The following is a 15918-nucleotide window of genomic DNA, read 5'->3' as shown; positions in this document are numbered from 1 at the left end:
ACATGATAGAACTGTGTGTATGTGTGTGTGCGTACATGCACAAGTTACAAAACAGAAGTTGGTCTCTCTTCTTGCACTTCAAGGTGGAAAGACTGATGTTTATTGAGCATTGACAACGTGCCAAGTGCTCAGCATATCGTAACTCCCCATTTCATCCTCACCACTAGCCTGGGAGGAATGGACTATTACTATTAAACATTTTATAAGTGAGGACAAGAGACTCTGAGAGGTCAAACCACTTGCCTGAACTCCCACAGGCAGCAAATGATAAGAGTCGATCTGACTCCAAAGCCCATGTTCTTCCTGCTACATGGCTCCACCTTCTTAATTTCCAACAAAAGCTTTTGTTACCTTTTCCAATACTCATCTGTACATGTTCTTGCTAGAGTGATTTCTACAATTCATGGGACGTGCTGCTGGAAGAGCTGAGGAGGAACCGAAGGTTTCTTCATAGGTACAGAAATGATAGAGGTCCAACATATTTTGAGTTTTTTCAGAAGATACAGTACAAGGATAGGGTCTTATCATCAATGAGTATCTCATGCAGGTGATGAGGCATCCTTCCATGCCATATTTAGGACACACTGAAGTGGTAGTCCAAGCACAAAGTACAAATAATCTGTGCCCCACCATTTTTGTCCATGGTTTCCTGCCACTGTCCTCAGACCACAGTCTCAATTGTGGTGGTGTTGCCATTGTCTTCCTGGCGCCTGGGTTGCATTTCATCTTTGAAAGCCCTGGTCAGAACCACTTTTAAGGACTCCTTGAACCGCTTTTTCTTACTGCTGCCCACGAAGAAGTAAATAAAAGGGTTGGCGCTGCTGTTGATTGTGGAGAAGAGAAGAGAAATATGGTGCAAGTTTCCAAAGGCTGACCAATACTCATAATAGAGCAGGTAGAGGAGCCTCATGGGCATAGCGAAAATGAGGAAGATGATGATGGTGACCATGATGACTATGTACAGCTTCGAGGAATGGGCCGTCCATGTGTTCTTTCGGATCTTAATCACTAGGATGGTGCTGGACACCACCATGAGGGGAGTGAAGACCAGGAAACTCAGAATGGCAATGAAGATGATCACTGCCCTGCAGTCACTTTGAGAGTGACTCTGCCCTTCACTGTCAATGCACATGACATACTCCATGGTGGTCACCAAGCACGAAAGTGCCCACAGGAGGGCACAGACAAATGCTGACTGGTGCTTGGGGCGATGACATCGGTACCAGATGGGGTAGAGGACAGACAGGCACCTCTCCACACTAATGGCCGTCAACAGATAGAGGCCCGTGTTGTAGCCAAACAGAAAAGTCACTGATAATGTGACTATCGTGTAGTAATAGCCAGAAGAGAGCTCATAATCTAAGGCATAGTCAACAGACAGAATAAAAATACAAAAGAGCAATGAGATGTCTGCAATAGACAAGTGGGTGATGTAGACCGTGAAGGGATTTCTTCTCATCCGGAAGCAGAGGAACCAGAGGAGGATTCCATTTTCGACAAAGCCCAGAGGGGAGATGCTCATAATTACCCAGTGCACAATTGGGATTTCCCGGCGCAGGTTCCCAGCCGAGGTATTCCTGGCGGTGGAGGCGTTGGTGGACTTCTCATCAACGAATGACGTCACGTTCGACTCATCCATGAGGAGGCCTCAGGCAGGGGCTCTTCAGGTAATTTTCTATAAATAAGTAAAACAAAAACAAAAAAGACAGCATGAAAATGGATGCATTGGGGGAGAAAGGAAAATTTCAGCAACGGATCATGAACGTCATGTTGTTAACAAATATGTTTAACTGACTCTACAGTTATCTTTCTGACAATGATAAAATTAGACATTTTACCAGAAAAGAGAACTGATTTCATGATTGTTTTGGTCCTCCAATAGCCCTTAATTCTGTATTATTACTTGCTTGTGGCTCAGTGTCAAAAGGGTCTGGCAAAGCGGGAGGGTCAGAGTGCCTGGTGTCCACATCTGGTCTGGCCCATGCTTTCAGAAGGGCATCCTGAAAATCATTCATCTTCTTCACCTGTCTCCCATCTGAGGAACCAGATTAATTGCATTCAGGAGCAAAGACAAAATATATTTTTGGTCAGTGTTGTTGTTGTCATTTTTTTAATGCATAAAGTACCATAAGTGATGGGTAAATGAGAGAGAATAGCTAGCAAAATTTTGTTCAATCACGTACCGATATTTTTGTAAGTGTGAACAATTAGAAGGCATTTATCTTACGTGGTCTCAATATCTCTGACAAAACTGGGCACCTCTCCAGACTAGGTGTGCCAGGCAAACCAACGACCTGAGTGACAGATGGTGAGCCTTAACAAGGTGTGGTCACATCGCCACAAAGCACAGGCCAGACCGTGCAGGAAAACACTACTAACAGACATTCAACAAAGCACTAACCGGAAACCAATAGAAACACTAAATATTTGAAACTGCAAAGCAAAGAGTCTCAGAAACTTCCTATCACATGTCTATGAATTGCAAAATAAATATATGCACAGTCCCCGCCTTCTTCCTGTTATGTAACAAATACACAGATGCCACTTCCCCCACTGGAGAAAGGACAAGGTAGGCAGCGACAGAGATCCTCTGCCTGGTGCCAACTTTAATTTGTCCTTGAATTTGTCAAGTCGTTGTTGTTGTTGTCATTTGGATGGTGGCGGTAAAATACTGTCCTTTGTTTTTTGAATTTTGACCTTGTAGACCAAGGTCCCTCCATATGCAAAATAATTAACCTTTAGGAAGTTAATCAAACCAGTATCTTAAATTAATAGATATCTGCCTTTTCCTCACAAGCTTCCCTGAAGCAGAACAGTGCAGAGATGCAATGTTTTGTGAAGTTTGCATGTCTCAGTGATTTTAGATGTTTTCAGGATTGAGTCAGCAGAAGCCCAGCATTGGCACATCTCTGCATGTAGAGCTCAGTACAGCTGTGCCTGACACCCAGATTCACAGGCAGCCGGCTGAGAAGGAGAGTTAACTCCCCAGTGGTGTGCTTCAGGAGCCCCTGGGGCCTCTGCCTCCACTGTTCTTATCCCTCATCTCCTGACTAACACTTCCCTCGGTTACTCAGATGAGGTACTGGAAAGGATTTTCGCTGGGGCAAGTTCTCCTTTCATTTCATAATTAAACAGAATAAATAGACCCCAATACCCTCAGGAGCCAACACCAGGACCAGAATCCAGAACACCATGGCATGACAGACCGAAGACCTGCTGAGAGACCCGCCTTCGTTAGAAGTCTGTAAGCAAGATGGTCACGTTCCCCACATTCTCCCACGCAATACACACTCAAAGCCAATTTCCTGCTGGGCACTGTTCTAGGCGTTGTGACACGGCAGTGAAGGAAACAGAGCAAGCATCAACCTCTCAGAGTCTCTATTCCAGTGGGAAGGCAGCCAATAACCAAACAAAAACCACAAGTAAAAAGACATCAAGTCCCAATAAATGCCACACAGAAAAAGCACAGACCACGTACGAACCAGAATGTGGTTGTGGAGGCAGCAAGATGTGGTTGGATTCCGGATGCAGTTTGGTTCGTTGATGGATGAGAGGTGTTATTGTAGAGAGAGAATGAGTTTTCAGCCATTTACTGAATGGACAAGGTACAGTTGGAGTGGGTTAGGAGAGGTATATTGAGTTTGCAAAGCCCATGCATGGGACGCCGGGGTGGCTCAGTTGGTTAAGCATCTGACTTTTGATTTTGGCTCAGGTCATGGTCTCGGGGTAGTGGGATCGAGCACCGCATCAGGCTGCACTCTTGGTGGGGAGTCTGCTTAAGATTCTCTCTCTTCCTCTGCACTGCCTCACCTCTCTCTCTCTCAAATAATAAATAAATAAATCTTTAAAAAAAGAAAAGAAAAGCCTATGCAAATGGAGATGTCTAGTAGTGTCAGGAGCTGGGGAGACAGGTGCAGTCTGGGCGTAGAAATACCGGTATTGTTTGCAACCAGGTGGGATTTAAAATCAGGAGGCTACGGGGCGCCTGGGTGGCTCAGTAGGTTAAAGCCTCTGCCTTCGGCTCAGGTCATGATCTCAGGGTCCTGGGATCGAGCCCCACATTGGGCTCTCTGCTCAGCGGGGAGCCTGCTTCCTCCTCTCTCTCTCTGCCTGCCTCTCTGCCTACTTGCGATCTCTGTCTGTCAAATAAATAAAGAAAATCTTTAAAAAAAAATAAAATAAAATAAAATAAAATCAGGAGGCTAAATGAGGTTATCTATGAAATACAGGTACATGTAAAGGAGAAGAGGTCCAAAGACCAATCCCTGGGACATTTCCAAGTTCACAGGTCAGGGAGATGAGAAAGAAGCAAAAGAAACTAAGAACGATCTGGCAGAGAGATAAGAGACAACCACAGAAGAGTGATGTCCAGGTGTTTCTCATAGTGTGATCAACTGTGCTAACTTCTATTCTAAGTTCAAATTAGATAAGAACTGGAAATGGACCATTAGAGTAGAGTCATTGTTGATCTTGATGAGAGCCGTTCATGCACAGTGGAGAAAGTGAAAGTCTGATTAACCAACATGGATTCCAGGGAGGATGGGAGGAGAGTAAGTAGAGACGGGGAGTATGGACAACCCTCTTGAGGAAATTCAGTGCAAATTCAAGCAGAAATGGAGGAGTAACTGGAGAGGGCTGCAGGGGTTTGGGGTGAGTTGATAAACTAATAAGAATTTTCCAGGAAAAAAGAAACAATGGATGATTCATGACTTAGGGGTCTAGAGCTTGGTGGAGTTGCTGGCTTTTGCTGGTAGCATAATTTATTCATCAGAGCAGAAGGGAAGGCAGAGTGTGTAGTTAAAAATGCAGTTAGGCAGGTAGGCTGACAGCAGGAGTGTTAGAAGTTGGAAGACATTCTCTTCTGAATGCACAGTATCTCCTTTTTCAGCAAAGTAAGAAGCTAGATCATCAGCTAAGAGTGAGGAGAGGTGGAGGGAGAGGTGGAGGGTTCTCTTCATGTGGGCAGCATGTGAAATAATCCAGTGAACGAGGGAAAGGACCAGGGAAATACCCAAAGAGTGAGATTTCAGGCAGACCTTAGAGCCCACCAGTGCGTCTTCAAACCCCCAGGAATTTAAAAATTCATCATGAATGTGCTTCTCTCCAGCTACAGCTCAGCTGTCCAGGTGGGAGCACAGTGAAGGAGGGGTTGGATTTAGCCAGGGCTCGGGTTTTCCCAGGCTGGTGCAATGGTGGGAGAGGAGCGCCGACGGGATCAAAGGACATGGAAGGGAATGGGTGCGATGACGGACTACAGAATTCAATGGGATTAGAAGAAAGGTGAGGTCAGGAGAAAGATGACAGTGACCAGGACACAGGAGCCATCTGATAGACCCAGTGCTAACAGAGGACTGTGGAAGTCCAAGTGCTAAAGGTAGGGAACCAGAAAAAAGGAGGTGGGGCTGGAGAAAGGGATTGCAACCGAGATTGCAACCAAGATTGTGGCGGCGTAGATTTGCGCTTATCGCTGTTGACAATTGCAGAGCTCGACCAGGGGAAAGAACAGCAGAGGGAGTGTGGAGGACGAGGTCATCTGAGGTGAGATCAGGACCTGGAGCCAGGCTTTAAAGACTTGGAAGACTTACCTACATAAACATTGAAATGACTGGGGAATAGTGTAATATGCTTGGGGGGAGAGGAAGGACTAAGAACCAGGTGTGAAACTCTTCAAGAAATTTGGGAACGCAAACCAGGAGTGTATATAAATAGTCACGGTGAGGAGAGTCATAGGTAACACAGATGGATGATAGGTGCTTTTGTTTTGGGGGGTGGTGTTTTAGAGGTAGAAGAGAGGAAACAGAATAATCTGTAGTGCAGAGAGGTAGAGGTTTAAGAAGGGTCTAGATTAGCACTAGCCAGTAGAAAGATAATGCAGGCCATATGTCTTAAATTTTTCTAGTAGCCACATACAAAAAAACTAACAAGAAACAGGTGAAATGAATTTTAATAACTATTTTATCTGACCTAATGTGTTCAAAATATATGTTCAAAACATAATCAACATAAAAACTATTAATAAGATATTTTATATTCCTTTTCTCACAGTGTGTCTTTAAACTCCAATACATTTAGGCACATCTCCCTTCATACTGGCCACATTTCACAGACTCCATAGCCCCATGGGGCCAGTGGCTACCATAATGGACAGCCCAGGTAGGGAACCATCACAAGGAAATCAAATGCTTTCATCTTTTCACAGCAAACCTAAATCAAAGACTAGATATGTCAAATCAGAACTTTTCTAATTTCTAATTGATTTGTAATCAAAATGTTTAAGGAAACTGGCAAGAACATCTTTCTGACTCAGGCTCACATCCTTGAACTTCTCACAGACCACAGCGTCGTTCAGCTTTCCGATACTCGTTATGTGCAAGAGAGCTGTCATGTACTCCCCATAAAAGCCAGTTAGGAAAGGTCTTTCAACACATGAAATCAAACTATTTTTCTTTTAAAGTCAAACCAAAATAACCAAATTCACTTTCTGGAGAGATCACCGTCTGTCGATTTTTCAACAAACGTTTGGATTTCAGGCACTGTCCAAAGTCTTAAGGATGAAGAAATAAATAAGACACAGTCTTCTGCACAGCTTTGTAGGGGAAACAGAACTAAACCTAACTCAATACAGGAAATGGAAGGTAGGAGACCTTGGCTGTGCGCCAGGCAAGCATGCAGCGGGAGACGACGTCTCGGGCTTTTAAGGAAGGCACTCCAGGGCTGGGCCTTGAAGGGTTAGTAGGAGTTTGTTAGCTGAGGGAAGGAAGAACAGCGTTTTAAGAAAAAGTAACAGATGGACTGACGCATGGAGGCAAGAGGGCACAAGGTGCTGGGGGTGGGGGTTTGAGAAGGCTGGTGGACCCGGGGCAGACAGCGGGGCTGAAGCATGACAGGTTACGATTCTTCTCTGAATGTTAGGGTTCTTCTATAGACCATGCTCATCCAGCTTGGTGCTTAAAAATTACCTGGGATTGCTTAGGAAAAATGCAAATTCCAAGATCCCATTGTTTCAGAAAGCCTGGGTTGGGGCTCTGGAATCAGTAATTCCACAGCCCAGGGGATTCTGATGCAGGTGCGCCAGGGCCGTGCTGGGAAATCCTCTGCCATTGCACTGGGGAGCCATGAAAGGTTTCAGCGCAGGGCTGAGATATGCCCTGAGCTGTGTTTCAGAAAGGTTACCCTGGTCCTAGTCTAAAGGCTGGATGGAGGGAGATACTGGATGGAGCGAAGAAGCCAGCAGGGGGCTGTGTCAGTGAACAGCTTGCTGGGGACACCCAGGTGGGAGGGTAGCGGCTTATCCAGCCAGGGAACAGAGCTTGGTTTGCCTTGCGCTGCGTGCCCATGAAGCATGGGAAGGGCACATCAGGGCAGGATCGGGGAGGGGGAAGGGGCGCGTCCGTACGTGCCTGGCTCCCCTTACTGTGTTCTTCAGTAAGCAGAAGTCCATGAAACAAAAGGTAATAGATAAACGTGTGAGATCTTCAGAACATTATTGATCACAGTGCATTTGCCTGATTGTGAATTTCAAATGCAGGACCAACCCTCAGCATGCCCCTTTTCCGTTCCCGTAACTCTGGGCCGGACCCTCCGGAGCTATCTCCCCCTCACCTCCTTGTCTCCCAGTTCTCTGCACCAACCATCCAAAGCTTCCCTCGACCACTCTGGTGCTCTTTCTCCATGACTTTCCTCATTGCAGCGGAGCTCAAACTGCATCTCCCACACTAACCAGCAAACTCGTGGAAAACAGGGCTTTATCTTATTCCTCCCTGAATCTCTAGCACTTGGCACCCAGTAGGAATCCAATGAGTACATATTGAATTATTCCAAGAAATAAAGCCCATCACAGCGGTCCAAGGGAGAAAACCGCCAGCTCTAGTCCAGGACGTGGCAGTTAGTAGAAAGTTCTGTTGCAAAAATCCCAAGGCTGATTTTGGCCAGAATGTGACTGGAAAGCAAATGAAAATCCCATAAAAACTCATTCCTATTAAAAACTAATGATAACTCAGGGTGTCTGGGCACAGTCAGTTAAGTGTCCGACTTCAGCTCAGGTCCTGATCTTGGGGTCCTGAGATCGAACCTTATCGGGCACCCAGCTTATTGGGGAGCCTGCTTCTCCCTCTCCTCTTCCCCCCACCCCTTGCGTTTTCTCTCTCTCTCTCTCTCAAATAAATAAATTCTCTGAAAAAACAAAAACACTAATGATAACTCTCCACGTTGTTTTGTTACAGTGGTGTTTTATTTAAATGACGCATTGCTAAAAAATGCATTCCTAGTCTTACCAGACCAAACTGAATTTCAGCACCCCCCCCTCCCAGGGAAGTAGCAGGTGGCCAGAAGCGCCTTGGACACAGCTGGCCCAACACGCTCACTGCCTGCCCCCTTCCTCGGGGCTCCTTGGCCATTCTGTGCGTTATCCCCCCTGTCGGTGGCTGGCTAGGACATGCGAGGCTGGCCATGCGAGGCTGGCCAGGAGGATGGTGGAAGGGTGGCTGCTGCTGGTCGTCGACAAAACCACCTAGCTCAGAACAGCACACAGCTGAGCTCTCAGAAAACCCTGAGGACACGGGGACGCAATTACCAGACAGGAGTAACACTGAAGGTAACCCGTCTCCATGTCCGCACGGGTCTAGTGCTGTGCACTCTGACCAGACATGCAAATCGTTTATTTTTAATACATCTCATCTTTAGAGAGATGTCATATTTGCAGTGCTGTGTCTTACCTGGTGGTAACAATCCAGGGGGGAAGGAGAGGTCGTCCCTATAGCCCTCTGTGCCCCGATGTGGTCAATCCCCCAACACAGCCTAAGATCTGGGTCGGAAGAGACGGCAAGTTGAGTGGGGGATGGCACCACTATTGGTATGAACTACTGGCAGCATCAAAGCAGCACCTTCCTGCTCTCTCTTCCTTCTCACAGAACCCGGATGGAAAAAGTAATACATCAGAGCAGGAGAAGGTAGCTGGGGCATCTTCCCTCCCAGTTAACTTTGGATCCTCCAATCAGCTCCAGAAATGATAAGGAAGCTGTTATTGCCCCCTTTTTATAGGGGAAGAAGGAAGGCTTAGTAAACAGACCAAGTTCACACACCTCCCCAGGGCCCAACCCCAGGGTGTTCCCGGGACCCTGCAGGGCATCGGGGAGGAGAGCCCCCAGAAAGAAGTCCAACCAAACCCCCTCAGGTTTACAGACCCGAAAACGGAAGCCTGCAGTGGAGACACTGGGAGAGCCCCTGTCACATCCAGGTGGAGGGCGCCCTGTGGCTGGGAGCGCTGGAGGCTGACTCCGGAACTCCTCCCACTCTGCCCTGGGGCTGGACCCTATTTTTAAGACTTTGCCTTTTATAGCCTGTTCTAGTCTGCCTCCAATCTTCCTACTTGAGGAATTGAAGGCATCAGATTCCCTAATATTATAGGGGATTTTCTTCCCCCAAAGACTTGATGATTTTCTCATTGTGAGTCTGCCAGGATGGGAGCCAGGGGCTGAGTGCTCTCTGCACTAGAATACCACTGGGAGTGAATTAGCCCCAGGGACGGGAGACAGGGCTCAGCCCCCAAGAGCACCCCCACACGCTCATTTTATAATGTCTCATCCCAGCCCAGAAAGGGGGTATTTTCTAAATGTTATTGCCTTTTTCTCTAATTATAAAACAGTATGTGTTCATCAAAGAAGATCTGGAACATTTACTGGGGAAAAAAAATCACATGTAAAACCACTAATCAAAATTAATCTGCGTTCACGTTTGGGGATACTTTCTTTTCATCTTGTTCCTGTGCCTCACACATGCTCCTTTTTAAAATTGAAATTGCTTTTTAAATCTGTTTTGGTGTCCTGCTTTCTTTTTTCTACTCACTGTCAATACCGTATTGTAAACATTTTCTGTGTCAACATGGTCTCCAAAGACATGACTTTCCTAGTCACTGTGGGGATGAATCATCATTTAGCTTTAATAATCCTCTAACCTTGGACATACCCATTGCTTCGTATTCTTCATCATTATTTCTAAAAACAAAGCACTCTAATGAACTTCCTTGGATGCAAATTTTGTGCACGTCTTTAATTATTTCCCTAGGACATATTTCTAAAAGTGGAATTGCTGGATGAAAGGGTACAAATATTTTTGAAGATTTTAAGAGCCTATTAACAAATTGTCTTCCAAAAAACACCTGGACCAATGACACGGACATCTACAGTATATTTATGCTTTTCTTCCCCACAGCGTATATATGCATAAACTTTCTCCTCACCACCCAATGTCTCCATTTATTTTTCTAATTTGCAAATTCAGTAGGTGATAAAAGGTTCCTGTTTTACTTTGCATTTATTTGATTGCTAATGAGTCTGGAGGCTCTTTCATGGTTAATATTCACTTGTCTTTCTTCTTTGATGATTTATTTTTCTTCTTCACACCATCTCCTTACTGCTACAAGTCTGACTGCTCTGTGTTGGTTGGGGACATTTGGAACTTGGAAGAAGCTGGTATTTCACAGATGAGGAAGCTCAGCCACAAGGAGCCCAAGTTCACATCTTTAGTGAGCGCTGAGGCCCGAACCAGAGCCTCCATTGCCTGGGTCCACGTGAGTGCTGATTCTGCTCCCCATGCCAGTTCTTTGTCAATGGTTCATGGACATGGGGAGCTCACTACCTATACATACCGTCATCTTTTGGGACATTTAATAATGGCCTTAATGTCATCAGAAACCATCCCCACCATCAACTTGATTGTCAGTTTATTAAAAGCCTCAAAGTTGGGGTGGCTCATTCATTGGGCGTCTGCCTTTGGCTCAGGTCCCAGGGTCCTGGGATGGAGCCCCAAATCCAGCTCCCTGCTCTGCTGGGAAGCCTGCTTCTTCTTCTCCCCACTTCCCCTGCTTGTGTTCCCTCTCTCACTCTATCTCTATCAGATAAATAAATAAAATCTTTAAAAGAAATAAATAAATAAGTGCCTCAAAGGATGGACTTTTGTTAAAGGTTATTTAATAAAAGGATGGATTGTGTATTGTTATTGAAGGATAATAACTGCTTACTAAAAGATGAATATTATTTATTAGAGGATGGATTTTTATTTATTAAAGCACCATCCACCCAATGCCAAACTCATAACAACAACAACAACAAAACAGGTTAGAGTTGCTTTCAGTTTCTTCTGATCCCTGTTTCTTCTGTGACGTGGGATGACCCAGAGTCATCAGCACTATGAACAAACACTTCTATTGATGAAGGGCACCATACTTCACCCTTTCAGGTAGTGATAATTGAAGTCAAAAGGGAACACTCAGGTTATGATCTTTCATGAGGACAAATAATAAGAATGAGCTGCATCCAGTCATCAGCACTGTGCTTCTAGAAGAGTCCTGCAAAAGGGAGGCGGTATCATTCTCACCCTGCTCCCCAGCTCACACACAGAGGACTATGGATTCTTCCTCCATGTTTCTGCTGCATGACGACACCATTGCCTAGACGTGCTTGCTTCCCTCTGGCTCTCCTCCTCGCTGCCAGCAGCTTCTTCTCTGTCTCCTCCCTGGATCTCTTCCTACATAGCTCTTGGGCTTCTGGGGTCCCTGCTGACCCTCTTCCCCTCATACTCTCCAGTCTATTCCCAGGTGGCCTTGTCAAACTCCTTCCTTCAATAGTACCACACTCTGATGACACCAAAATCTCTAGCTCTAACTCAGACAGCTCCCTAGAATATCAGACCCTGTAACCCCCTCATCTGGATGTCTCCAGCTGGGCCACTCACAGAGGCACACCAGCCCCAGCTGACCCAAAGCAGAGATCAGACCTTCCCGGCTACTCTACGCTTGCTCTGGTATTCCCAGTCTTATAAGCCAAAAAACTAGATATTTTGGGGCACCGCTCCTCTTATATGTTCCCTGCACCTGTCCCTTTTGTATGTTATATGTATTATATGTTATATTTTATTTAAGTTTATTTATTCATTTGAGGGAGGGGGGCAGAGGGAGAGAATCTCAAGCAGACTCCCCACTGAGCTTGGACCCCCCCCCACTTCGTGGGGCTCCATCTCACGAACCTGAGATCATGATCTGAGCCAAATTCAAGAGTCCAACGCTCAACAGACTGAGCCACCAGGCGCCCCTTATATGCTGTATTCTTTTTTTTTTTAACTCTTTTTTTTAAAGATTTTATTTGTTTATTTGACAGACAGAGATCACAAGTAGTCAGAGAGGCAGGCAGAGAGAGAGAGGAGGAAGCAGGCTCCCCGCTGAGCAGAGAGCCCCATGCAGGGCTCCATCCCAGGACCCTGGGATCACACCCGAGCCAAAGGCAGAGGCTTTAACCCACTGAGCCACCCAGATGCCCCTATATGCTGTATTCTTATAATGAAATAAGTTGGAGAAAAGAAAATGTCATTAAGAAAATCATAGGGGTGGGCGCCTGGGTGGCTCAGTGGGTTAATCGCTGCCTTCGGCTCAGGTCATGATCTCAGGGTCCTGGGATCGAGTCCCGCATCAGGCTCTCTGCTCAGCAGGGAGCCTGCTTCCCTCTCTCTCTCTCTCTCTCTCTCTCTCTCTCTGCCTGCCTCTCTGTCTACTTGTGATCTCTCTCTGTCAAATCAATAAATAAAAAAAAAAAAAGAAAATCATAGGGAAGAGAAAACACATTTACAGTACTGTACTGTATTTATCAGAAAAAAACCTGCATGTAAGTGAACCCAAGCAATTCAAACCCATGTTGTTCAAGGGTCAACCACGTGTGTGTCTGTGTGGTTGTGTCTGCTGTGTGAGTGTGTGCAATGGATTCCCACCCATATCTCTGATTGGAATCCAACACCACTGAGTTCAGTTTAGTTTCTTCCTCTCCATATTTCTAATTCTCTTCTCTGATGGTGAGAAACTTGGCCGCCATTATCCTCAACATATTTACTTATTTGGTCCATCCACCGGGCAGTAAATCACCTCCTACGTGGGCCACTGCCCTTCCCCCACCCCTGAACCAATATTCCCCCAACGCTGTCAGGCCACCGCTGCCACTTGCCTCTGCTCTGGGACCCACTCCTCACCCAGCAGAAGCCCTGAAGCCAGGGCCGAGTCCCCTCTACCCCTCCCTCCCCACGCTGTGCAGATGGCCTCCCCCAGGCTGGGCTGCTGCCCCCTCACCGGGCTTGCAGCTCAACACCTCACACAGGCCACGGGAGTCAGGCTGATGGCGGTAAAGGGTACACTTAGCACACACCTCCCTCTTGCAAACATCAAAAGAATTATATGCCCCCCCCCCAAAAAAAAGAATTATAGGCCATTTGGCATCTGAATGCAAGAGAGGTGTTTGAGAAGAGAGATTTGACATTGTTCAAACCACACTGTAGAGACAAGGGCCTCTTCTGCCTGTGCCTAAGGCTGCTTTGCCTAAGCCACATTGTCAAAGTGACTCCTAGATGCAAGTCCCAAGCAGAGCAGTTTGGCCCCCTGATCCTCAGTTGCTTTGCATAATTGGCATTTGAATGTATTTCTGGAAGGCTGGGGTGTAAGACAACCTAGGTAATGAAAAGCACTTTGCAGTTGTGAGACTTGTGGAAATGCCAAATGGAGATATCGAATCAGCAAGCAGGGAAAACAAGCCTGGTGGTTTCCATAGACAGTTAAGGATGTGGGCTTCACAGAGCCCATGTCCTGACAGGTCTCCTTGAAACTGCTACCTGCACTTCCCTCTCCCTGAAAGAGAGAGGAACAGATGGACAGTGGAGCTGACAGACAAGCAAGGAAAACCAAAGACAGCTGAGAGTTGTGGGGTTTCTTCAGCTTTATCGGGGCATAAGGCAGAAAGTTTTAAATGCTATATATTTTGCTTGCTGAAGTTTTCTCTAGAGATTCCCATTCAATGGCCACAGTCCTCCCATGGTCCTGGATTCCTAGCCTGCCACATCACTCTTAGAAGAAGGAAGGGAGGGAGGGAGGGAGGGAAGGGAGATGGAGCAAGAAGGAAGGAAGGGAGGAAGGAAAGGAGGAAAAGAGGAAGGGAGGGAGGGAAGGAGAAAGGAAGGGGGAGCAAGGGAGGATGAAAGGGGGGAAGAAAAGAAGGAAGGTAGGAAGGAAAGAAGGGGGTGGGAGGGAGGGAGGAAGGGAGGGAAGAAAACAAGGAAGGAAGAAAGGCTGGAAGGAAGGAAGGGAGGGAGGGAGGAAGGGAGGAAGGAAAGAAGGAAGGAAAAGGAAAAAGAAAAACCAACAAAACAAAAAAAGAGAGAAAAAAAACAAACTCCATAGTGGGTCATCTGAAACCCTTTCTTGTTCCTCCGCAACCAAAAAGAGAGGCCTGACCCTAGGCTGGACCTCCCAGGTGTGCAGCTCCAGAGGAAAGGACAAATTCCTCCTTCTGTGTGTGTGCAGCAAGCTGGACAAACAGAAACCTATTTGTGAGATGGAATTTCCATGGTAGGTAAGGGATCTGACGGCAACGTGCAGGGCAGGGACATCTGTCCTGGTATTAAACGCCTCGTGTCCGGCTTCCTCTTACTTGAGCCGCGTGCATGGAGACGCAAAAGCTTTCTGCTCCCTTTCCAAGTGTACAGCAGGATCAACTTACAACACTGGTCTCAGGGCAAGGAGAGGCAAGGGGCTGACCCTGTCCCCTGGAAGTCATTTGGTGCACCTGGAGATCTGGGTTGTTGCCGATGAGAGGGGGTCTATCAGCCAGGGACACTGCTGAGCGCCCCACCACGCACAGAACCGCTCCCTACGACAAAGAAGGATCTGGCCGAAATGTCACGGTGCGAGCTTGGGAAACCTTGCTCTGGACGGAGGCTTCAGACCACCTTCTCGCTGCTGCTTACAAAGCAATTGAACAACATCCCATACGTTTTCCCTCCAAACAACCCCCACCCCCGTCCCGGAAATAATTGCCAAGAGACATCAAAGACAAGACGGAGCCGGAGATTTCTTTCGGTGGAGCCTTGCCACCATGGGCTGCACGTCCGAGTTTATAAACCACAGAAGCCGGGACGAACTCTGGTGCCCACTAGGAAAGGCAAAACAGAACAAAAGAAAACAAAAACCCAGCTTGCCTCTGGCCCTGCCCAGCTGCGTCCAGAGTCCAGTGATTTCCCCAGAGGACTCAAATATAGTAACAAGCCTTTCAGACCCCAACTCTTTTATCACTCGTAGCAACAAATTAAATAGCCTTGACCGCCCCCACGGCCACAGCAGCCTCATGAATCAACCCTCCGGTTCTTGCCCCCCATCATGAGCCAAAGAGAAAAAGCCAACACAGAAGTTTCAACCCCAAAGTTGAAAAACGGCATCTGAGGACAGTTCACCCGGCAAAGAAGCACATTTTTCAAAACAAAGGCAGGAAGGGGGGTATAGAGGTTTGGACCAACACACCCCAAATGCCTAACACACCGTCACAACAGCCGGCACAGAAAGAGTTCACCGGGCAATAGGTTCTTGAAGAGGGAAGATCTTACTCTGGTTGCCAAGGGCGGCTGAACAATTCAAACCTGGGGCGCAGACTCACTAGCTCCATTTGCTCAGGGAGGGTCAGAGGTGACAGCAGGGACGGTGCCCCTTCGCGTCCTGGGGCCCCGCCACCCCGCCAGCCTGCAGGGTCTCCGGTCCCCACGTCTCCGAGGACGGCGGCAGCCTCCTTCCCTGGAGAAAGCAGAACCGCTCTCCCACTGCTGAAAATATTTGAGATGTGCCAAGCAGATGGTCCCACGCTTATCAGCAGAAGCCGTGCTTCAAATGGCATCATTCAGTGAGACGCTCGAGGGGAAATCTTCACGCGGATCCGGAGTGGGAACGAGCTGCTGAGAAGGCAGGGTGCTCGACCCCCGGCAACCGTCGGGGCCAGCCAGGGCCCAGGAGAGAGGTGACCCAGGGGAGTGTTCTACGGAAGGGCAAAACCACACAGGGGGCAGAAAGACAGACCCCTGTCATTCCTGACAGCCTGGAACTAGCTGACTGGTCTCTGCAAA

At 47.2% G+C, this 15918-nt stretch overlaps 1 protein-coding gene across 4 annotated transcripts; it reads right to left on the bottom strand.

Annotated features, from left to right (window-relative positions):
* Window positions 1-348: 348 nt before the first annotated feature.
* On the bottom strand, window positions 349-15690 carry MAS1 (MAS1 proto-oncogene, G protein-coupled receptor). Of its 4 annotated transcripts, none has more exons than XM_032837237.1 (2): window positions 15344-15690; window positions 349-1675 (listed from the first exon to the last, which is right to left on the bottom strand). In XM_032837237.1, the coding sequence occupies exon 2, from the start codon at window positions 1637-1639 to the stop codon at window positions 662-664; it is 978 nt and encodes a 325-aa protein (XP_032693128.1). In that variant the 5' UTR covers window positions 1640-1675; window positions 15344-15690; the 3' UTR covers window positions 349-661. The 4 variants fall into 4 exon arrangements, with proteins under 4 accessions (XP_032693128.1, XP_032693127.1, XP_032693130.1 ...); XM_032837236.1 differs by having other exon boundaries at window positions 15409-15690; XM_032837239.1 differs by having other exon boundaries at window positions 15442-15690.
* Window positions 15691-15918: the final 228 nt, after the last annotated feature.

The sequence above is a fragment of the Lontra canadensis genome, unplaced genomic scaffold (genome assembly GCF_010015895.1).
Source record: "Lontra canadensis isolate GAN:19392208 unplaced genomic scaffold, GSC_riverotter_1.0 scaffold97, whole genome shotgun sequence".
Taxonomy (NCBI): Eukaryota; Metazoa; Chordata; class Mammalia; order Carnivora; family Mustelidae; genus Lontra; species Lontra canadensis.
Note: the sequence above shows the minus strand (reverse complement) of the source record. Positions and strands in the feature narration are given on the sequence as shown.

Bases quoted from the DNA above. Each gene is read 5' to 3' on its own strand.
- MAS1 (XM_032837237.1), bottom strand. From the start codon at position 1,639: ATGGATGAGTCGAACGTGACGTCATTCGTTGATGAGAAGTCCACCAAC.